Raw genomic sequence first — 25,559 nt, forward strand, 5'->3', positions numbered from 1 at the left:
TTTTTTTCTGAGCTCTTGTTTTAAGGATTTTAGATTTGGTGTGTACCAAGGTTTTCTATTGTCCTTGTTTGCTTGATGAGCTTTGGTGATAGTTGGGCATGTGGTATCGGCCACTTTTTTGGTAATGTTGTTCCAGGACGTGATGGCTGATTCCACGTTTGTAAGGTCTAGTTGGTTGAATTCACCTGATAGGCAATTGCTGAGTGTTTCTTGGCTGCACATTTTCTTGAATTGGATTGAGTTATTCTGCCTTCCTGGGGTTGTAGGTAGGTTTATCTTTAGTACGGTGTTGATCAGCATATGGTCTGACCAAGGAACTGGAATGCATGTAGGGTTAGAGGAATGGGTAATTTCCTGGTTAATGAAAATGAGGTCCAGCGTGTTACCTGCTTTGTGGGTGGGTTCTTTAATTATTTGTTTGAAACCCATGAAGTTTAGTGTGTTTAGGAAGGTTTCACAACTAGAAGAGAGGGGGGATACATCTACATGGAGATTGAAATCCCCCAGGATGATCGCTGGAATGTTGGAGTTGATGTGTTTTACTATATTTTCAATCAAAGGTGAAGGGTCTGTTTCGAGGAATCCTGGGGTGGCGTAAATTAGCCCGATTTGAAGGTGAGAAGATCTGCAAACTGCGAATTCTAGAGAGTGTGAGGATATTGAGGTTTGCAGCGACATTCCCAGTGTTTTTTTTGCTGCAAGAAGAAGACCACCTCCTCTTTTTTTGAGTCTAGGGATAGAGAATATATTGTAAGTTTGGGTGGGGAGTTGGTTGATTGTAGCGATGTCTTCTGGTTTTAACCAGGTTTCTGTAATTGCAAATAAGTCGGTGTTTGTTTCCTGAAGGTAGTCATGTAGAAGGTGAGTTTTCTTAGTCAAAGACTGTGGGGTAGATTTTAAAAGAAGCGCGATCAGCCTACTTTTGCTTGCGCATCAGACTCAAGCAAAAGTACGCTGGATTTTAGTAGATACGCGCGGAGCCGCGCGTATCCACTAAATCCTGGATCGGCGCGCGCAAGGCTATCGATTTTGTATAGCCTGCGCGCGCCGAGCCGCGCTGCCTCCCCCCGTTCCCTCCAAGGCCGCTCCGAAATCGGAGCGGCCTCGGAGGGAACTTTCCTTTGCCCTCCCCTCACCTTACCCTCCCTTCCCCTACCTAACCCACCCACCCGGCCCTGTCTACACCCCCCCCTTACCTTTGTCGGGGGATTTACGCCTCCCGGAGGGAGACGTAAATCCCCGCGCGCCAGCGGGCCTGCTGCGCGCCGGGCCGCGACCTGGGGGCGGGTACGGAGGGCGCGGCCACGCCCCCGGGCCGTAGCCACGCCCCGTACCCGCCCCCAAAACGCTGCCGACACGCCCCCGCAACGCCGCGCGCTCCGGCCCCGCCCCCCGACACGCCCCCCTCCGAGAACCCCGGGACGTACGCGAGTCCCGGGGCTCTGCGCGCGCCGGGAGGCCTATGTAAAATAGGCTTCCCGGCGCGCAGGGCCCTGCTCGCGTAAATCCGCCCGGTTTTGGGCGGATTTACGCGAGCAGGGCTCTGAAAATCCGCCCCTGTGCATTTAGCAGCGATAGGGTAAAAAGTGAGAGGCCTAGTAGTTGGTTTAAAGGCGAGATGATGATAGGAATGAATCTTTTTTGTAAGGGGTAAGGTAAGGCTTGATTTTTTGCAGATGATCTCTTGACATTGTGGATGATTGGGATTGGTGAACCTGCCATGTTTGGTTTTGTGAGGGGGTTGAGGCAGGGATTGCTTTGGTGGTGTGAGCTGTTGGATTTAGAGGTGGTTAGTTTTTGAGCCTGGAGTGTGCATTCAGATAAGAAGACTCTTTGAGTTAGTGAGATATATCTTTGATTGAGAGAGGAGGATTTGTAGGTGTGGTAGTTTGTATTTTGGCGTTGCTCAGTACTTACTGCGGTTGTTCGGCTGATATGCGCAGATGGTCCGACCTTAGTTGTGTGGTTACTGTTGCCCTGAGCGGTCTGCGGTGGTCTTCCCTCGGGTCTGCACGAAGGGGCGCACAAAGGGGCCAGCCCCTTTGTCGTGCTCCTTCGGCGTGCGACGCAAGGCGTGCAACGCCTAGGCGCTGTGGATGATTTAAAGGGTTCCTGGCCCTGCCGTGATTGGCGGCGCTGCGGGGCTTCTGATTGGCTGTCGGCCCGGAGGAGGGCTGAAGGAGGAGCCGGTGGGCTGGGATCAGCGCCTCGTGGTCGGCACGGAGGTCTGCCGGGGTGAGGGTGCGTTTAAGGGCCTTACCCCGGTGGGTCTCGGCGCCGGCTGCGCAGGCCTCGCACGTCCGGTCCCGCCGCAAATCGCCAAGGAGGAGGCTTTAGCGTCACCGCGGGTGAGTTTAAAGGGCTCCTGGCCCTGCCGTGATTGGCGGCGCTGCGGGGCTTCTGATTGGCTGTCGGCCCGGAGGAGGGCTGAAGGAGGAGCCGGTGGGCCGGGATCAGCGCCTCGTGGTCGGCGCGGAGGTCTGCCGGGGTGAGGGTGCGTTTAAGGGCCTTACCCCGGTGGGTCTCGGCGCCGGCTGCGCAGGCCTCGCACGTCCGGTCCCGCCGCAAATCGCCGAGGAGGAGGCTTTAGCGTCGCCGCGGGTGAGTATAAAGGGCTCCTGGCCCTGCCGTGATTGGCGGCGCTGCGAGGCTTCTGATTGGCTGTCGGCCCGGAGGAGGGCCGACAGCCAATATATATATATATATATATATATATATATATATATATATATATATATATATATATATATATATATATATATATATATATATATATATATATATATATATATATATATATATATATATATATATATATTGGATATCTCTGCGAGAAGGCCCCAGTTTCACAGCATTCTTCCATTTCCAAAAGTAATATTCCTTCAGACCTAAATCTCACCACCTGGGTATATTCCATTTACCTCCATCAGATGTTTAGAGACCCACCATGTAGATGAGAACATTTGATGAAGTTAAGGCAAGTCATCCAGGTTAGGAATTATTTAGAAAGGAATAAGTAATAGAAGAGAGTGCATTGTAAAGCCTCTGCATTAATTCATCTGCGTGAACACACAACAGCAGACCTAGAAAAAATTAAAGGAAGGGATGGAATCTCTTGTGATGGCAGGATTGAAAGGTTAAGGCTCTTCAGCTTGGAGAAATGAAGCCGAGGAGGAATAAAAAAAGGTTTATAAAACCATGAGAGGTGGAAAACAAGTTAATAAGGAGGAATAGCCTAGTGGTTAGAGAAGTGGACTATGAACAAGGAGACCAGGGTTCAAGTCCTGCTGTCGTTCCTTGTGACCTTGGGCAACTCACTTTACCCTCCATTGCCTCAGGTACAAAAAAAAAACCCAAAAACTTAGATTGTAAGCCCTCTGGGGATAGAGAAATACCTACAGTACCTGAATGTAAACCAGTGTGATATCTTGATTGAGATCGAATGTCGGTATATAAAAATAGTAATATTATTTAGTCCAAATATTTGGCAGCATAAAATAACACAAAAAAAAAAAAGAAAGGTGGTGACTGCCCTCACCACAAAATATCTGAAAACAAGAAACAGTAGGGCAGAGAAAGTCTCAAACTGTCCTTATATTTTCAAACTCAAAATTCCTTTATTTGTAATTTTTCAGATGTATCAGATATTTCCAAACTTATAATTTGTTACACTGTCCCCCAGCATAAATAGAATCCCAAGAAACTAGTAGCAGATGTAAAAACCAATTGAACAAAGTACTTAATCAGCTAGTACACAATTAAGTTGTATAATTTTTCCTCAGAGGATGTGGCCAAGGCCAGTAGTATAGCTGGGTTAAAAAAAAAAAAAAAGTTTAGACAAGTTTATTAACAACAGTTAGCAAGGTAGTTTTGTAGGAATGCCCAGTAGGGATGTGCATTTGTTTTTTTTGTTTAAGACCATTCATTTTGGCAGTTATGCGCAGATCTTGTGATTGGCATGTACGCCCACAAAAATTGCTAGTATGTGTGCATGTGGGCACCTACCCGAATCTGTGCGCACAGTTTGTGTATTTTCCAATTGGGAAATACACGCACATGGCCAAAATGAATGAAACGAATGGCCCAACGAACGCACATCCCTAATGTCCAGCACTAGGAGCTAACAGAGATCTGCTGGGTATTTCTTCCAAGTGATACAGATTAGACAATTTCGAAGACAGTATTCAGGGGCATGATGGACCACTGGTCTAAGCCAGTAGGGCATTTAGACCCTTACATAAAAATCTTTAACACAAATCCTCTTATCACTACCACTTAGTGTGGACAGACTAACTGGGCAGACTGGCTGAACCAGATCTTTTTCTGCATCTACTATTTTATTATGTTATCTTGACAAAGTGATCAGAAAATAATACAATTACAAAATTGTAATTTTAAAAAAGTCCAACTGTCTAACAGTCTAAACAGACATTTCAAAGCCTAAGGTTAGACTGTTATAGTGTCAGATGATCTCAATGCTGCTTAACAGTGTGCCAGAGGGTTGGCCAGAATCAGGAGGATGCTTGGATGCATAGGGAAAGGCATAACTGGCAGAAAAAGAGAAACGTTAATAACGCCTCTTTATAGGTCATTGGCGAGGCCTCGGCTGGAGTACGGTGTTCAGTTCTGGAGGCCGTATCTCAGAAAGGACAGAGAGTCTAGAGACTGTCCAGAAAATGTCAACCAAAATGCTGCAGGGTTTGTAACAAAAGCCCTGTGAGATGAGCCTGAAGAAACGTAATATACATATCCTAGAGAAGAGGGAAGAAACGGGGGGGGGGGGGGGGATAAGTACAGAAAAGGTATTAATGCACAGGTACTCGAGTTTTTTCAATGGAAAGGAAGCTGTAAAACTCAGGCTCATAATACAAAACTCCAAAGCAGTAGATTTAGGAAGAATGTCGGAAAATATTTTTTCAGATAGGGTGGTGGATGTCTAGAATGCCCTCCCGGAGGAGAAGGTGATAGTCTTCAAAGAGGCATAGTATAAATACAGAGGATCCCTAGTGGCGAAAGAATACTAATGAAGCATTGAGCAACCTTCACTTTTGTAGTCCACGGCCCATAGCTGCATTGTGCTTCCTGGATGGCATGGGATAGTTTGCACAGAGCACTAAAGGAGGACACAAAAGGAATGGGGGTCAAGTTCCATAGGGGAATTTCATGTACTTTTGAGTAGATGCGCATAAAAAAAAAAAACAATGCTGGGCAAGCTAGGTGGGCCTTTTTGGTTTTATATGCCATCATTTACTATGTTACTATCAGATTTGTACTAAACTAAAATCAGTGCAACAAATATGATCCTTGCCCTAAAAGCGGAAAATAATTTGATGGACAAATGACTGTTTAAAAAAATAAAAATAAAAATCCCCCCCCCCCCCCCCCAATTTGCTTAAAAACCAATGATCCAGAATCTAAGGTCTGTTCCATTTTTCATTGCATTTCCTGGCCAATTTTTTTTAATCTTGCCTGAAGTCTGCACTCTGGTACTGAGAGAATATTACTTGTCACCAGATGATTTTAAAATCACCAAAATTATGAGTTCTGCCTAAACATTATTCAGAACCAATACAGTGTCAAGCAACTAAGCCCTCACATGAAACTACTAAAAATTTCACCCACTAATCCCATCCCTTTGTTGCATAACTATTCCTGCCAACAGCCATGCAGGCTGTACAAAGGTCTCAGGTAAAGGGCCATGAAAAGTTGCTGAACTGGATTTCTGCCAGAAACAGAAACTAAGTGGTATTTGGTCTGTTTTTATGTCCAAGGCCTCTAACCTGCAAATCCCACAGATGTGCAAAAAGATAGACCGCTGCGGACAGAGCTCAACAGCCCCCACGTTAGTCTGAATAACTTTTTGGCAGCATGGGAAATAACTTAACACACAAAACACTGCCAGAAAGTAGAAGCCAGATCATGTACCTGTATGTTAAAAAGGCTGCTATCCTACATGTGGTGGTCAGGTGACTGTATCAAACCATTCTGGAAAGCGACTGAAAATCTTTGCTCACGGATATTACAGGCACCAGTTACTTTAACTATGCCATTCGCTCTCTGTTACACAGTGATTGTGCACGAACACTGGCGAATTGTCCTCTCTTGCTGGAACAAGTTTGCCTAGCAGCCAGAATGGAAACAGAGAGAGTCTGGAAACTGCCTCAATGCCCTGCTCTGAGCGCTGTTATTACGCGTCTGGACAACGTCTGTCCTTTCTATAAATTGACAGCTGCCAAACATAACATCACGAAGAAGTTTCATTCTATCTGGGATTCTTTCCCGATGTGGCGAGACACAAAGGCAGGGGCAGACGTCCTGAACCCTACAGCTTAAGATACCTTTTTTCATTATTAGGAACTCCATCTCTGTATTTGTTATTAGGATGTGTGCTGGGGGGGGGGGGGGGATAAAGGTGTTCTATGTAGTTTCTGTATATCACAAAAAATGGAGTGTGCACAGTTGTTCATTACGTTTTCTTGTTTGTACGTAACACTATTTACGCCAATAAAAATGTTTAACAAAAACAAAAAAAAAAGGCTGCTATCCTGTTCTCTTTTTTGCCCCTTTCTCCAGAATGAAAGAGCTTCTGCTTCAGGTACCTTTACAGGGATTCTGATCCCATATAATAATAAGTTATACACTCTTCTTCAGACAAGACAGAACATCAACTTAAAGCAAGAATTTTTTTTTTAATCCAAATATCCTTAAGCCAAGTTCAAAAGTCTGACGACTTTTTTTTTTTTTTGGATACCTTCAGGCCGATGCATATTGGCGTGCAGAAGACACTCGTGATTGAGTTTCCGCTCTCCTAACACGTGCCGATCGACCTCTCTGGAGTGCCCGATGCAGTATGCAAATGAGCTGCTGTGGTAAAAAGGAGGCACTAGAGGAAACTGTGCATCTCTAGCGCCTTCCTCGCCCAGGAGAGATGGCTGTCAGTGGGTTAGTAAGAGGGACACTCAATTTTACGAGCTTCCCTTTTCCTAACTGTGCACAGCCACAGGTTAGGAAAATAGATGCTTGTTAATTGAGCATCCATTTTCCTAACCTGACCGCTGGCACTTTTTTTTTTTTTGACAGTTCTATTTTTTTCAGTTCCTCCAATTTAATAAATCGCCAGTATTTTCTGCTTCTCTGAACATTTTTTGGGCAACGGGGGTGGCGAGAAGGCCATGGGGATAGATATGGGAATGCTGCTGAGTGGCTGGGTGGGAGAATCTGCTTAATATTTTGTTTTGGCTTCTGTCCTCCAAAATAAATTCTGATATTTATGCAGAAAAATAAAGAGTCAAGTTTTTCAACTGATTTATTCCTTGTCATAATAAACCCCGATAATTCCCAGGGAAAATAAAGAACAATAAAAGCCAAAAATGAAGGTTCCTACTTATTTTCAAGAGCGTTATCTTTTTGGTGACTAGTAACAAGATCCACACAGAAACAATGGAGCCTGCTTTCTAGGATGTGTGCACTTGTCCACATATATTCCTGGATCCAATAAGGGTGAGGAATTGTGTATATAAGGCTTGTACTGAAAATTTGATGTGGTCAGCCAATTAAACACAAAAAGCAGTAGTGGGGGACCCCCATTTAGATATGCCGATCTTCTAAGCTTCCTTCCCTTCAGAAAACAGGCTAAAAATCTATGACATGCCCAGTCTTGTTCCTTTATCACTTAGACCCCAAACTGTTTCTAACTCTTGCATCATCTCTCGACTCATAGCTGATGCTCAGGAGAATGATGCCAGTCCTGGATGTGACCCTTTTTTGTTTTGGGATACTGGCTGGCAAGCAGTCACATTTCTCACATGTAAATATAATGCAAAACCGTGTGCATGAGTCACACTGCTTAGGGAAAAAAAAAATTGTTTTCACCTGGATGTTTTCCATCAATAATGGCTGATGCAGCTGCTCTTATGGTGCGTTGCAGGATTCGTCTCTACAATCCAGGCATTCTTGAAATAGTCCAAAGAACAGAATATCCACAGACCTCCCTCTCACTTTTCTAAGGTCATACATCTGACCTTCACATGTTATTTCAGAATCACTGTCCATGGTTTCCTCTACACAGGTTGTCCAATATGGGTCAGTTCAATTAATTAAAATGGAATTCAAGGAAAGATTTCTTAAGTACCACATATGATGGTGGACTGCATTGGTTCTCTCTCTGGTAGCTTAAGGACTGAGAATGATCTGCTGAAATATCAAATTATACAGGGGGGCACTCTGCCCATATTTCTGAAGGACCAGAGTCGGACAGCAGCAGGACTCACCCAGCCAGTATCCCCTGAAATCTTTATGAATTTACATTTCTATTTACATTATCCACAGCATCTACTTGGTGCCTTATGATATTTAAACAAGAGAGAAATGAAAACCATGCATGCACGTGATCCTTCTAGTGCTTGCCAACATCACTGTTGAAAGAGACCTCAACCTCATCAGGTTTCAGTCACTTTTGATAACATAACTTAAGAGCACAAGAGACTTTCCCATCCCAAATTTTGAGCCACTGAGGACAGTTTATTGTGCCTCTGGTTAGATGGACTGAATTACTACTTTAGCACTTTTAAAAAGTGAGTAATGTACACAATTCATACAGTAAGAGTAGAAGGGGAAAAAAATCAGTTACTAGGCTATGTGAATTTTATTTAAAATTTATCACTTTCCTAATTTAAAATAAATCGCTCAAAGCAGTGTACAATAATAAAACCACAAAAGAAAAACGATGCACAGTTCAGAAAAAAATCCCAAATTGCCAGACACATTACAAACTGAACTTTTACCATTCCTCAGTTCATATCATTAATCACAAGCCAGGTCTTTCATTTCTTAAGGAATTTCATTAGATCTTGTCCTCCCTAATCACCTGGGGCAAATCATTCCACAATTTTGGAACTATGACTGAAAACACCCTGTTCTGGAGTCTGACATGACACAATGCCTTAATTGTTGGTAGCTGCAATTGAAACAGGTTGCCAAGATCACGACACCAATTTGATTTTGTCCCCAAGACAGCAGATTTTCTTCGGGGCCCAATGTAATAAAGGTGCACTGAAGCTGCCGCGGGTTTGTACACACGTTTTCCCGTGCAAAGCCTTATGCGGGGATGTAATAAGGGTTTTGAGTGTAGGGGGGAAAAAAGGCGTACGAATGTGCTTACTGACCCACGTTTTTTTCTGCATGAGTGCACGCTAATGGCATGCATAGGAGGCAATTATCTAATCATGGGCAATGCAGGGAGCCATGAAAATGCTAGTGCAGGTTTTTTTTTTTTACCATCAGGGTACGAGTTAAGTGACAGCACCGACTCGGGGGCCATTTTATTCCATTGCTTGCACTGGCGTGGTGTGGTTATGTATCCATGCAGCTCTGGAGTTATTACTATGGAGATTTCTGATTGTGTCCAGCTATTCCTGATGGTAGCAGGTGAAAGATCATGGCATGTGGTAAGAATTATCACCCATTAATATATTTGCCATGTTTGCTACAGCAGACTTATTTATTTATTTATTTTTAAATATGCCTTCCTATTCTAGGGTCATCATTTTTCTAAAAAGGTAAATCCAGTTGCTTGTCACATTTGCTCTTATGCACATATTTTCGGCATGGATTATTGGTGCGGAAGCAGCCACTTATTACATAAGGCCTTATAGAGCTTAGGAACATGCATTTCTTCATGTGCGTGTGGATTTGTGAGTGCAAATCATTTGCATAATTTTTTTTTACATCCTGCAGAGAAGCTAACTTTAGCTGCGTGCAGTGATCAAAGCCCATGCTCATAACTAGCGTTTTTTTGCTGTGGGTCTTATTACATCAGCCCCTACGTGTGGCGGGCCCTTCCCCTTCAAAATTTTAAAAGGACAAAAGTAGTACCTTAAACTTACAGCGAGATCTTACAGGAAGCCAGTGTTTTGGGTTTTTTTTTTTTTCTTTTAAAAGGTGCTGTGGGAACCCGCCTTGTGTGCCCCGAAACTACCCTCACAGCCATGTTCTGAATAACCTGCAAGAGCAGTATAGACGCCCTTGGTATATCACAACAGACTGCATTACAATAGTCAGCCATGGCCATTATCAGAGCACAAACCACTGATATCAGTACTTGAACATTTAGGAATGATCTCATTTGACAGACCATTCTTAACCATCATCTGAGAAATATGATTTTCAAAACTCTAACCATTAACATCATCTCCAAAATGTTTGTCTCATCCTCACCTGATACCACTGCTCCTCCAATCTGCAAAGGTTTTCCTGGACCACCAGCAACCTGTAAAATCTCGGTTTTAAACCACTATGATGCAACCACTTAACTTCCAAACAATCACGAAGACCTTTAAAATAAATTCAGGATCTGCCCTCAGAAAACACTAAAATTTGGATATTGTCCATATATAAAAATGGAACAAATCCAAAATGAGCAAATTAACTGCCCCAACGGAGCCAAATAAATATTAAAAAGCACCGGGGACAAAGAAGACCCCTGTGGGACTCCAAATTCCCCTTTCTGTAATACCGAGCACATACTCTGAAATAATGTGCTTTTCGGAATGCGGGTGGCACCTGTTTCCCAGGTGTTTGTTTATGAAAAGTGCAGAACACACGAGCCACCCAGCCTTCTTGGGACACAAAGTCCTGCGAGGATCATGCTTTGTGTATGCACACTGATCCTCTGCACCTGGCTACAGGGGCTGGCACGCTGATCCAGCTTACATAACCAAGGTCTACATGAAAGGCCTGTAAAGCACTTCAAGCTCGGGAAGTGGATGTGGCACGATTAGGTCAACCCTTCTCTTTCTACAGACCGCAGATGAGCTCCCCAACGACAACAAATATGATGCAATGGGGCTCCCCTGGACCACGAAATCGCAGCCGATGTCTGTTGTTCCACATAACTTTTCCCGTTCATCAGCTTTCGTATTTTTATTCATTTTCCCCCCTCCATCCTCGGACTGCATACCCAGATGGCTCTATGAACCTTCACTGGCCCAAAAGGCCCCTTAGTACCATTCATAGACCAGCAAACAGCACAGAAGCAGCAATTGTCGTCAACATCTTCCTTCCCTTACCTCTGCTAGACCTAAACTACAGAGCAGAGTACAGCAATCTGAACCAGAGGGTTCGCCCCCTTACATTAGGCTTTAATTAACTTTGAATTACAAGACAAAAAGAAAAACCCCTTATCTTAGTTTTGAAATGTATGTTTTTCAATACCACAATTTGATTGGATTTTAATTTTTACATTTCCCTTCACAATGCACTTGGGGCCTAATTTACTAAGGATTTTTATTCTCCATTCTTTCTCTGAAAGAAAAGTTTACTAAAGTAAGCCCTTAGGCACAGTTAGTCCAATATTCCTAAAGGCAGAACTCACAAGAATTATATAAAAAAACAAACAAAAACCAACAAAAAAAAAAAAACCCCAAACTACAAAACACTGGTAAACAAGCTTTAAATGCATTCCTTTTCCCCCCATATGCAGAAAGAGGACCCCCTCAGAGCAACAACTCTGACTCAGATACACCCCCAAATACACATCCATATTCTTTGCTGATTTCTTTATAACTTTTTTTTTTTTTTTTTTTTACAGAATGTCACAGGTGCCTTCATTGCTGCCCAATATCTTTTCTAGACTATATCACCAATAAAAAAAAAAAAAAAAGAGAATTTTTCTTTTGTAAAAATAAACTTGGGAAACGAAAAGCTTGAGAAAAAAAATTAACACATGGAGATCCAAACAGACAATTCTCTCTCAGATATGAAAAACAAACAATCTAACGATCAACATCTTTAATGTCTATGAACATGGTCCACCAGGGTTCTTTGAGCCCAGCATCCTGCCTCTCACAATGGTTGGGTCATGAGTAGCCAAAGGATCCCCAAAAGCAGACCTGTTTCTTACTCACTGCAAGGAATAGCAATGGCTTTTCCTAGTTTACTTGGCTAATAATGTTTATGGACTTTTCAAGCAGGAACTTGATGAAACCTCTTTGAAACTCCATTTATTCCTACTCTGTTTCCTATCATTTAACCAGTTGCCAAACCACAACAGAACACTGCCTCCTATTTCCTGAGGAGTCTCTCAAGAACTCTTGTCAAATGCATTCTGAAAATCTAAATAGATTATATTAATCCGTTCACCTTTATCCACATTTTACTTACATCTTTAAAATCTAATAGGTTTGTAAGACAAGATTCCCCTTTCTAAATCCACATCAGCTTTTCCCCATTAAGCCGTATCTATCTTTATAGCCAGTGATTGCTTTTAATAGCAGCTTCTATCATTGTGCTTGGCACTGATGTCAGGGTCATCAGTTTATATAGTTTCCCAGATCACCCCCGGAGCCCTTTTGAAAAATTAGTGCTACATTAGCCACTCTCCAGGTACTGTGGCTGTTTTAAATGATTGGTTACAGAATACTCTTAACAGGTTTGCAGTTTCATGTTCGAGTTCTTTCAGGATTCTGGGGTGGATACCATCCAGTCCTGGTAATTTGTTACTGTTTAGTTTATCAATCTGATCTATTACATCCTCCATTATCACAGGGATTTGCTTTAATTGCTCACAATCAAAGAATGTTTCAGATATGAGTATGTTCCCAACATCCTCCTCAACAAAGTTGAGGTAAATAATTCAGTTTTTCTGCCATTTCCTTGTCCTCTGCCAATAAGGCTTTTACTCGTCACTCATCTAGCAGACCAACTGACTCCCTCAAGCGTTTTGCTTTGAATGTTTCTTAAAGTTTGTTTTCTGCCTCTATGGCAAACGTCTTTTCAAATTACCTTAGCCCTTTTTACTACTGTTTTGACTTTAACTCTCTCTTTCACCTCACCATTAAATCATTCTGACAGTCATTTGGTCTTCATTTGACTTCATGCAAACTTAAGACTAAAAGCAGTTGCTGTGTTTTTTTTCTAATTATCTTCCTCATTCTATCAATTTCTCTTTTTAAAGTTATATGCTACTACAATAGTTTTTTTTAATGTCTTCCCTTGCTAGTGCTAAGTGGCCCCACCACAATAACCTTTGCACCAGGTCATATGTTCCACCAAGGATTAGATCTAAAGCAGCTCCCCTTCTTGTTGATTCTAGGGCCAGCAGCTCCGTGGAAAAGTCATTTATGAAATGTAATATCTGTGGCATATCCTGATGAGATACTGACCCAATCAATAGTGGGGCAATTGAAATCTCCTTTTATCATTTTGTGTTCCCATATTTATCTGCCTTTCTAATTTCTGCTAGCATTTCATAGTCTGTTTCTTCATCTTGGCCAAGTGGATGGTAATGTTCACCCACTGCTATACTCTGACCCATCACATGGAATTTCTATGCATAAAGAGGATCATACTCAGTAGGGCAGTTAGTGGACAAATTATCTGACTAAAGTTAGCTGGGTAACTTGTCACATATATTCAATGGGATAAATGTTCTGCTGAATATACTTGTTTAAAGTTAGCCAGCTAACACATCCAGCTGGATAACTTTAACCCTAACCAACCATCACTTGAATATGGCCAATTAGGCCTAAAGTTATCAGTCTTGTGTGGCCAGATAACTGCTATTTACCCAGATATCTTCACAGATATCCAGGTAAGTAGTGCTCCTGAAAAACAAACAAAACAAGCACACCACACACTCACATAAGTTATCAGCCTCCTGGCCTGATTCCCACAAACGGCAAACCTCCGCTGGCCAGGAACCTCTCCAACCTCTAGAAATTTTTTTTTTATACAGAGATACAGTTCACGCATATCCAGCATAGCTCTCTGCTTCAAGGCAGGGGGGGAAATGAAGAAACGTGGATCTACATTCAGGCAACAACCAACAAGGACTGAATTACATAGTCTGGATAAACAGATAAGCATGGGTGTATCTTGCTTATTGCGGTGGTTAATACCCCTAACTAATTAAGCTATTTCACTTAGATGCAGTTCCAACACTGCTCTCTACATTAATGGTGGGGGTGGAAGGGAAATAGAATAAAAAAAGGTTACTAAGAGCCAAGAGTAACAGATAAGTATGAGAGAAAAAAAAAAAAAGTGTGAAGCTTGCTGGGCAGACTGGATGGGCCGTTTGGTCTTCTGCCATCATTTCTATGTTTCTATTAGCACTGCCAGGTCCAGGCCTTCAGCCCTCCCCCCTCACTAAGAATGCTAAAAAAAAAAAAAAACCCAAAAAAAAAAAACCCCCCATACAGGCTGGGGGAGGGGGTCCTGCCCAGCAGGACGTTGCTACTTATGGTGGGGTGGGGGATCAGGCTGGAAGGCCCATGACTTTTTATTTTTCAGGAGCGCTACTTATCCGGATATTTGTGAATATATCTGGATAAGTAGCTAGTTATCCAGCCAGCCAAGGCTGATAGCTTTAGGCCTACTTTTCAAGCAGTTACCTGGCTAACCTATCTCATATTTGGCTAAGATAGCCGGATAACTCAACCCCTTCCTAGGATGCCCCTTCATTACCCAGCTAAATTATAGCCAGATAACTACCTATTTGGCTATAAATTTAGCCAGATAAGTGGCTGAATATGCCAAATTTTCCATTTAAACAAATAACTTGAGTTATCTGTCTAAATGGCTTTTGAACATGGACCTCAAGGATTCCATAGTGTATTTTGTTTCCTACAAGACTTTTATCCTATGCTATCTTTTATATATCATGCCCCCTTCCAATGTGATCTACTCTATTACATCAATATAACATTTTATACCCTGGCATTAGTGTCCCATTGGTTAAGAACAAGAACATAAGAAATTGCCATGCTGGGTCAGACCAAGGGTCCATCAAGCCCAGCATCCTGTTTCCAACAGAGGCCAAAACCAGGCCACAAGAACCTGGCAATTACCCAAACACTAAGAAGATCCTATGCTACTGATGCAATTAATAGCAGTGGCTATTCCCTAAGTAAAATTTATTAATAGCCATTAATGGACTTCTCCAAACCTTTTTTGAACCCAGCTACACTAACTGCACTAACCACATCCTCTGGCAACAAATTCCAGAGCTTTATTGTGCGTTGAGTGAAAAAGAATTTTCTCCGATTAGTCTTAAATGTGCTACTTGCTAACTTCATGGAATGCCCCCTAGTCCTTCTATTATTCAAAAGTGAAAATAACCGAGTCACATCTACTCGTTCAAGACCTCTCATGATCTTAAAGACCTCTATCAGGGGGGGATAGGTTCTAACACATGTTTCATTTCTGTATCCATTTATGAGGTTGTTCATGTTTTATGCTATCCATTTGCAATGGCGTATCTAGCGTTTGGTTTGTGTTTTGTATTTTGCCTTTTTGGATATGTAATTTCTGTACCTCATTTCAATAAAAACCTTTTGAAAGAAAAAAAAAAGACCTCTATCATATCCCCCCCTCAGCCGTCTCTTCTCCAAGCTGAACAGCCCTAATCTCTTCAGCCTTTCCTCATAGGGAAGCTGTTCCATCCCCTTTATCATTTTGGTTGCCCTTCTCTGTACCTTCTCCATCGCAACTATATCTTTTTTGAGATGCGGTGACCAGAATTGTACACAGTATTCAAGGTGTGGTCTCACCATGGAGCGATATAGAGGCATTATGATATTTTCCGTTCTATTAACCATTCCCTTCCTAATAATTCCTAACATTCTATTTGCTTTTTTGACTGCTGCAGCACACTGAGCTGACGATTTTAAAGAATTATCCACTATGATGCCTAGATCTTTTTCCTGGGTGGTAGCTCCTAATATGGAACCTAACATCGTGTAACTACAGCAACTGTTATTTTTCCCTATATGCAACACCTTGCACTTGTCCACATTAAATTTCATCTGCCATTTGGATGCCCAATCTTCAAGTCTTGCAAGGTCCTCCTGCAATGTATCACAGTCTGCTTGTGATTTAACTACTCTAAATAATTTTGTATCATCTGCAAATTTGATAACCTCACTTGTCGTTTTCCTTTCCAGATCATATATATATATATATATATATATATATATATATATATATATATATATATATATATATATATATATTGAAAAGCACCGGTCCAAGTACAGATCCCCGAGGCACTCCACTGTTTACCCTTTTCCACTGAGAAAATTGACCATTTAATCCTACTCTCTGTTTCCAGTAATCTGTTTCCAGTAATCCTACTCTCGTTTCAAAATGGTGAGCTAAATACTTCCATCCATCGTAAATTGACTTACCAAGATTTACCAGTGACCATCCTCGACATCCCATGCTCTCAAAAACCTTCCAGACACGGACATAGGTCAGAGACGTAGACTCTGACCTAGGTTATCCTCCTTCCACCATCATCTCTAAGATGCCTATGTCTATTATCCTTGTATAATTCTAGAAATTCTCTCTCTCTCGAATCTTACTATTCAGACTTCTAACATTCACATTTTAAAGTATATATTTTTACTTGTATGTACAATCTGCTTATTAGCAAATGATATGGGCAGTTTAGAGTCACTCTCATCTTTGTGCTTTTCAGCCATCTGGGCTATTTCAGCCTTAGTCACAAACTTTCTACTGAGATGTTCTAACTTCCCTGTTTTGCAAGTATCCCTGGAAGATACCTCCCTCTGAAGCATGTGCTTCTGAGTGAATACCAGCTTTCCCCTTTTCAGTTTTGTTTAGAAGGTGCTCCATCTTTTTTAAAATGTTAGCACCAGCATCTGGGTTCCATCCCATCAGCACAGGCTCCCCTTTCCCCAAAATACTCTTCAGTTCTTAACAAATCTAAAGCCCTCTTCCTTGCATCAACTTTTCATCTACACACTGAGACACTGGACCTCAGCCTGCATCTAGGGTCCTGCGCGTGGAATGGGAACTATTTCCGAGAATGAAATCCAGAACCTCTCAAGGTTGCAATTTCCTACCTAAAATCCTGAAGTTAACCTCCAGAACCTCCCCGTTGAGCCCTCCTATATTGTTGGTACCCCACAGCATTCTAAAAGCTTATTTAGCGACATGTGAAGTCTGTTACTTTTGCATCAGGCAGGCAAATTACCAAGCAATCCTCATATTCACCAGCCACTCAGCTATTTAAACATTTTTATAGCCCACTACATTCATGACTATTGAATTGCCAACTCTAACCCAAGTCCTAACCCTGCCCTCCGGGGCACATGCCTCTGGATACACATCCTCAGTGCAATATAAGTAGGGACCTTCATTTTCAATTTAAAACTGATTTGCACCCTAATTTTGTGTGACGGTGAAGCCATTGCTCTGGTCGATGCTTTGGTTCAAGCAGCGGCCAGAGCATGGCTTCACAGTTGCCCAAGCACAGATGAGCAGCAGCCCCCCACCAGAAGAGGTTTCTGACATGATGCCTGCCTCTATGGCTCAGCACAGACTCAGAGGTTCAGTATAGGACTGCACTGCAGGATGTGGGAACATGAGCATGAGGCCATAAATGGAAGAGGAGCCTAAAGTCACAACAGCTGGTTAAGAATGAATAATGTTTGAGGAGGGAGAGGTTGTTTTATTTTTTTTTTTGGGGGGGGGGGGGGGGGAGAAGATAATGAAAAAACAGAAGAAGAGTGGGAGAAAAAGGAGAAATGCTGGGGAGAGGGATAAAGGGACCAGGATCACCTGAAGAATCATTTGAAGGGACGTTATATAGATGGGTTGGGAGGGATAGGATAGTGGGAGGTTTCTGTCCAGCAAAATAAAATTCCGATATGCTCCCAGAAAATGATGAAAACTTTTTGCACTGATTTTCTCCTATTTTTGTTCTTGTCAGAAGAAACCCTGATAAAATTCCCAGGAAAAAATAAAAAAAAAATAAAAAAGGAGGAAAATGAAGATCCCTAAAAATAAAGCATCAGTTGAAGGGCAGGTTCTAGCTACAACATCACTTCTTGCCACACCAGTCAAGATGATTGTTTCCTTCCAAGTGACCTTGCTCCTTCAAAGCAGCACAAGGGCTGCTAGATTGGAGTTAGGATCATTCTATTATGTCCCTAAAAGGTCTCCTCTATATACCTCAGCAATTCCAGATCTGCCATTCGGGCCTCCAGAAATCAGACTCATTCTCTGAGAACCAGAAACTCTTTATACCTGGTGCACACAGTGAACCCCTAGTTAAGATGGCACTCAGTGCAACAGACTGGATAACTCCCATCTTGCTGCTGACTTCTGTCTGTACCTTAAAACTCTAAACAACTCAACAAAAGTGAAAAAGAAGTGACTACGGTATGTTTAAAACTAAAAGGTTTTAAAATTAAATTCTCACACCTTCTCAGATCAAGCAACTTTTTCAAATACTGGTTTATTTCCCAGCACACACACATATAATTATAACTGAAGTGTTAAACTTCACTCGGATTAATTCATATTCTCAAATTACTTAACTAGCACACCCATAAACATGCATGGTAATATAGTTCATCCCTCCAACAAATTCCTTTGCAGGATTTAAGCACTCTCTCCTAGCAAGTCCTACTTCCATTATTGGTGCAGGTGAACTTTCTGCTGTCAGCACTCATTTAGTTTTGTTTTTTTTTTTGGGGGGGGGGGGGGGAGAAAACAAACAAAAAAAAAAAACTTAGTCATTTTGCTTTGGTTATTCTTGCTAGAACATGATGCAAAAGGTAGAAGTGTAAATCCTTGCTTTTTTTTTTAACTTTGTTTTGTTTCATTTGTTCCCTTGTGGTACCTTTTCTATTGCTCCATAATTTGTTGCACCCTCAGGACTGAACAATCGTATATATGAATTAGCATATTAAAATGTTAAAGTGACAAAGAAAAAAAGTTAGCCACCTCAAAGACAGAAAGCAGGAACATTTATATGGGCCTGCAAACCACACAAGGGACCAGAAACACTGAAAAAAAAAAAATCACATGGGGAAAAAAGTACTAAGATGGACTAAAAGCAGTAAAGCAGCAATAGTACAGTATCATTTACATAATTTAACTGGTATGCAGAAACCACTGGAAATTTTCCTTTTTTGTTGTAATTATTTCCTTCTTGAGTAGCTCACTCCTCTTTCTATGCCTTCATAGCCAAAATATCAGAGTTCTAAATATCTAGGAACATCTAATTTCTTCACTCCCACTATTTAGAACCTAAATGCTTAATATGCGATCTGTGTTGATTCTTCTGAAAGTCCCATATAGGCATCACATTGATCAAAAAAGTATTAAAATATAAACATTTTCTTCCTTACTTCCACACTTAAAATAGGCAGGTGTAGTTATCAGCACATTTCAGCCATAAAAGTGCAAAAACAATAAAATAAAATGTCATAACAATATAATATAAAAAGGCAACAATGCAAGTGATACTTTAAGGAATCCAGCTTGTACTGGTCAAATTGCTTTTGCTCAAGGTCACAACAGGGAGGAGGTTGTCTCTGGGCCTCCAGATTCTATAGGGTAGGTTGGACCCTTTCTGCCTTGTAATCATTAAGCTAACTAAACTGCTCAGATTTTTTTTTTTTTTTGCAATAAATGCACAGAAATAAGAATATAAGACTTGCCATACTGGGTCAGGCCAAAGGTCCAACAAGCCCCAACATCCTGTTTCCCACCACTGGCAAATTTAGATCACAAGTACCTGGCAGGATCCCTGAAAGTCAATAGATTTCATGCTGCTTATCCCAGGGATAAGCAGTGGATTTCTGCAACTCCACCTTAATAATGGTTTATGGACGTTTCTTCCAGGAACTTGTCCAAACCTTTTTTTAAGCTCTGCCACACCAATGTTTTCTCCAATTTGTGTTGAACCAGGTACTGCAAGGCAAAATCTCCATTCTTCCTTCCTTCCTAGAGTTTAGGGCATTTCCTGACAGATTTGTCCTTGAAAAAAGTCTTGGGGGAAGGGGAAGAACAGTTCTCTCTCTTATATAAGCTAGGAAAGGAGGAGAGTACATGGGACAAAATTGCACTGTAAACTCTCGGTCAAACCCGATTGATTAATCTTTAGTAGAAGTGCTTTAGTGGGGTTAAACTGCAGTGCCCGTAAACCAGGCGGAGTTAACTAAAAGGGAATTATTCGGTTGCCACCGTGTTATTTTACCTATGGCACTGGCCTGGGATGGCGCAGGCAGCTCCAGCTCGCACACCATCGCAGGAAGAGGAGCCCCAACAAGGGCAGCGCCGACAACCGACCCTGCACGTTATCTATTGCCTCGTCATTTCCACCACGGGAGGAGACACCGTAGGCAGACGTAGCCCCTGCGAGCCTTACAAGAACCCCCCCCCCCCTCCAACAAAAAACCCCCCCTCTAATCTATAATGACATCTTTTACATCCAAGACTGGTCCAGCTCGAGCCTCTCGCCCCGCCCCTCGGGAGCCCCAGCAGTCCCACAGGACGAGCAGAGTTGTAACTGGAAGTAGGGAGAAGAACGCCCCCGCCGCTGGGTCCCGTGAGGTGCCGGGGGAGAGAAGGCGAAGTATGGAGGCTGCGGTGCTATACTGAGAAACCGGCTTAAACTCGTCCTCTGCTCTCAGGAAGCCAGCTGCTCCCTCCTCCTCCCCCATCCGCCTTGCACACCGCAACGACAGAACCCCAATTCACCAGTACCACCAGCGTTACAGGCACAAGGTGACAATCATCGATTGAGTTTATTTATTTAGCGGGGGAAGAGGCCCCTGAGGCTGGTAATAGCCACTATACAGAAACGTTTTCAAACCTCCACCCCCTTTCCCATCTCAATCACCTGTTGCGTCTGCTGTACCGGCGGTAACTCGATCTCCATCATATTGGACCCAGCTGTGACAGTCTCCCCGCGCGCCTCGTAAATCCTGGGAATAAATCCCCAAAAGTCACAGATCAGTTTTGTATCCAAGCCGTCTGTTAATAGATCGATGCTTCCAGTCTCCCCGCGCAACCACCGCTGATCTTCTTTCCGCTTCTAGAGCTCTTCCTACTTCTGTCCCTAACAAAAAAAAGAAAAGCTGAGGTCGTTCCTGCAGCCGGGCCATAGCAGCCAATTGAATGCTTCGCTGTGCTTAATATCCCCGCCCTTCTATGACGACAATCGAACTTTGGCACTTCAGCTGGAGGGGCGTGACCAGACTAGGCAGCCACGTGAGGCCTAGGATTGGGAAAGTGGAGCGAGCTGGTGAGAGTCGTAGATAGTTCGTCTGAGTTTGTCTGTTTCTCTGTTGGCTGGGCTGTTTCTCACAGATAAGACTCAGACCTTATTTCTACTTTTGAATGTTAATTAGAGAGAACTATAGAACAAGATGTACGTTAAACACATCAACAAGTAAATCCACTCCACTAAATGTTTTGCAGGGGGTGGAAGGTTACAGAGGTCAGTTGTCAATCTACTCATTTCTTGGCTTTCAAGCACCCCCCTCAGTATACTTTGTTTTATTGTTATTTCAACTATCCTCATTAACACATCAACTACAGCCTCACTTACGCAGTTTTGCTCTCAATCACAACTAAAGCCTTTGGTATACGCACCCATCTCCATACTCCCCATAAACACACAGCCTCTTCTCTTATACACACATATATACTCCCAAACACAGTCTCCTCTCTGATACACACATGCACTCTCCCAAACACACAGACTCTTCTCAAACACACAGCCTTCTCTATTATACACACATGCACACTCCCAGACACACAGCCATCTCTCATGTACATACACACACTCCCAAACACAATCTCCTCTCTCATACATACATATATTCCCAAACACACAGTCTCCTCTCTCATACACACTTGCACACTCCCAAACATACAGACTCTTCTCATACACACAGCCTTCTCTGTCATACACACATGCACACTCCCAGACACACAGCCATTTCTCATGTACATACACACACTCCCAAACATACAATCTCCTCTCTCATACATACATATATTCCCAAACACACAGTCTCCTCTCTCATACACACATGCACACTCCCAGACCCACAGCCATCCCTCATGTACATACACACACTCCCAAATAGGGATGTGAATCGTTTTTTGACGATTTAAAATATCGTCCGATATTTTTTAAATCATCATTAATCGTTAAAGAGTGCGATACAATAGAAATTCCACCGATTTATCATGAAAAAATCGTTAATCGGGTTAGTGCACACTAACGGGAGTTAGGACACAACCTAAAAACCCACCCCGACTCTTTAAAACCGCTCCCTTAGCCTTCACCACCTTCCCGACCCCTCTAAACACGTTTTAAAATTACCTGGTGGTCCAGTGGGCCCCGGGAGCAATCTCCTGCTCTCGGGCCATCGGCTGCCACTAATAAAAATGGCGCCGATGGCCCTTTGCCCCTACCATGTGCCATTGGCCGGCCCCTGTCACATGGTAGGAGCATTGGACGGACGGCCAATGGCACGGTTACCCTGTCACATGGCAAGGGCAAAGGGCCATCGGCGCCATTTTTATTAGTGGCAGCCGACGGCCTGAGAGCGGGAGATCGCTCCTGGGACCCCCGCTGGACCACCAGGTAATTTTAATATGTTTTGGGGGGGGTCGGGAGGGTGGTGGAGGCTAAGGGAGCGGTTTTAAAGGGTCGGGTGGGTTTTTTGTTTATCGGATCGGGCACAGCAGATAAAAAAAAAACCCGATCGGGCTGGACGAAAAAAATGCACAATTTGAATTGGAACCGGAACCAAACCGATTCCGGTTCCGATTCACATCTCTACTCCCAAACACACAATCTCCTCTGTCATACATACATATATTCCCAAACACACAGTCTCCTCTCTCATACACACATGCACACTCCCAAACATACAGACTCTTCTCATACACACAGCCTTCTCTATCATACACACATGCACACTCCCAGACACACAGCCTCCTCTCTCAGACACAGGTGGTTCACTCTCCCTTTCCTTAAAACTTCCCAACCTTTCATCTCTGTCTCCCTTGCGCCATCTGTCTCTCAATATGCCCTCTCCCTCCTCTGTGCACCACTCTTTTGTGCTGCCCTCCCTCTCCATGTTCTTGTCTTTCTCTCCTTCCTTCTTCCCTCCTGTCTCCCTCTCCTCCCCAGTGCCTCTTTATCTCCTTTTCTCCTGCGTCCCCATCTCCTTTGTACCTCTTCTGTATCTTCCTTCCCCCCTCTATGTCTCCCTCCTTTCTTCAAGCCCCCGCTGTGCCTCTCCCCTTCCCTGTGACCTTCCTTGCTTCCATGCCCCCTCACAGGGCCAGTGCAAGGGGATTTGGCGCCCTAGGCGAGCCTTCTCCCTTGCGCCCCCCCCCCCTGGTTGCGCCGCCCCCCCCCCCCCCCCCCGGTCTCGGCCCCAACTCCTACCTCATTCTCGATCACGCCCGCTGACTGGGGTTTTCTGGGTCGCGAGATGGTTGGGCACTGCTCGTGGCCTGCCAAATCTCCACTCCTCTTTGCCCTCGCTTGATGCCCATATGGCTCGCACCCAGTAGCGCACCAAGGGTCTCCGGCGCCCGGGGGCCAATGCATTTCTGTGCCTCTCCTGCATCCCCCCCCCCCCCCCCCCGTAATCCTTCTTGTACTAATGCTTAAGGTCACAGAAAATCAGTGGTGTCTCCAGACAGAAGAATTTGGGGGGGGGGGGGGGGAGCCAAAATGACATTTCTTCAATACACCCACCTCTATAGCATGGATCCTGCTTTAAAATTGGTTACAAAAGAAAAGTGTTAATAAAAAAGTCCAAAGGTTCCTCTGCGTTATTTTAAAAAGCTGGCCAGTTTCACACTTCTAGTAAAACTACTATAACATTATTTGATAGCCTCATTCAACTAATTCTACATGGCTATGAGAGTGAAGTCTGGAATATATAGGAAGGGACAGAATGTCAATATAAATCCTGCACCTTCAGTTGTCTAACTCTGGGCATCCACTGAAATTCCCCCAAACAATGGAGCTTGGATGTTTCCCTTACAGCTCATCATACTAAAAGATATTTTCAAATTCTGGTGTCACTTCACAATAACAGCAGCACAAACACCTTCCACTGCCAGACACATTGTGAACTAACACAAAACACCACAAAAAAGACACTCAAAATCTATACTGCAATCCCATTATAACATAATAGTAATAACACCAAGGACTCAAACAACAATAACCCTCCCTGTGAATAAGCAAGGGTAAATATTACACTGGGTCCTAGAATACTAATACTCCACCTACTGAGGAAACAAAACAAACCCGATTGCTATAGATCTCTATACAGACACTATATGATAGCAGAATCTCTCATCATGGTCGCACACACAGAGCAGAGACAGACCCTCACCAAATACAGAATACAAAATAAAGGAGCACAAATTAGAAAAAACTGAAATGGAAACCCCAAGAAGCCAGACTCTGTGTATTAACAATGGAAAAACAGAACCACCATTCCTCATAAAACAAATAAAATCAAGAAACATAAAGCATCAGTTATAATAGTAAAACCATACTAATAAAATAATATTTTAAAACTACTGATAAATAGAATTTCTATTAATTAAAATCATATACATTTTTTACAATTTCCCAAAACCAATAAAATATTTCAAAACAGTACATATATCAAATAACACCCAATAATTAAAACTAATAAGGATTTTAAAAAGCCCCTGCTGTCCATACATGGGAGCTCTTGATTGAGGTTATCCTCTCTCTCTCACACATACTCACATGTCCATTCTCTCTCACACATACACTGTCACATACATACACATTCATGCTCTTATACCCAACCATAACCTCTCGCTCTCACAAACACTGACACACTCAGGCTCTAAGGCACTCTCTCCCCCTCCACACACCCCCCCACACAAAATCTTACGCCCCTGGATTTTCTCATACACACTCATGCTCTCACTGGCTCCCTTACATACACACAAACACACACTCCCAGGCAAGTTTCCAATCGTTCTCACACAAACACACACACACACACAGGCAAGCTCCCAGTCATTCTCACACTGACCCTCAGGCGGGCTCCCATTCATTTTCACACCATTCCCTCCCCATCCCCCAGGCACAAACACCTTCATTCTCACACCCAGACCCCCAGGCTAGATAAAGGGCCCGAGGGTCACAAGGCTAGACTAAGCAGAAGGCCTGAAAGACCACATGGCAAGGCAAGAGCAGAAGATCTGAAAAGGCCACAGAGCAAGACTAAATGGCCCGGAAGCCAGAGAGTACTCCAAGGCAAGACAGGGTCAAGCAGAGAGCTGAGGAGACTCAATGACAAAGCAATGGGCTGTGCAAGAGGTAGGGTTAAGTAGGCTGAGCACTGCTGAGTCATGGGATCACGGAGACTATGACTAGAACAAGAGTAGATGTAGCTCCATGGGGACCTCTGTTGGGAGGCTGCATAACAGGCAGGATCCTAACAATAAGATAGTGTTATTGCCGCCTTAGTCCACTTAAATGCCGGAAATAAAAGTCAATAAACAAAGATAAGGTTATGTTGTTTTTGTAAGACTAACACTACATTTCTTGACTATCTTTCAGGAGTTACACAGGAATCTTTTTTAATTTTGTCATCTTTTTATTGTATAGTTATTCAACTGGTCAAGGTGGTACAAGGGTATTAGGCACTTTGGGTGAAACTTATAGCAGTGTTCCCTACCTTTTTCCAGCCCAAAGCAAACCTATATTAACAAAAATGTTG

The 25,559-nt window shown here is 43.0% G+C and overlaps 1 protein-coding gene across 3 annotated transcripts in view; it reads right to left on the reverse strand.

Moving 5' to 3' along the window:
• Window positions 1–20,891, reverse strand: part of NFE2L2 (nuclear factor, erythroid 2 like 2) — a 69,547-nt gene extending 48,656 nt beyond the window's left edge. Inside the window, exon 1 of one of the 3 annotated variants that reach the window (XM_029605877.1) lies at window positions 20,654–20,891. In XM_029605877.1, the coding sequence (XP_029461737.1) occupies window positions 20,654–20,695 (42 nt within the window). In that variant the 5' untranslated portion in view covers window positions 20,696–20,891. Of the gene's footprint in view, window positions 1–20,008; window positions 20,138–20,653 lie in introns of those variants that run through there. The other 2 variants (XM_029605876.1, XM_029605878.1) reach the window with 2 other exon arrangements.
• Between the last annotated feature and the right edge of the window lie 4,668 nt (window positions 20,892–25,559).

Source organism: Rhinatrema bivittatum, chromosome 6 (assembly GCF_901001135.1).
Source record: "Rhinatrema bivittatum chromosome 6, aRhiBiv1.1, whole genome shotgun sequence".
Lineage (NCBI taxonomy): Eukaryota > Metazoa > Chordata > Amphibia > Gymnophiona > Rhinatrematidae > Rhinatrema > Rhinatrema bivittatum.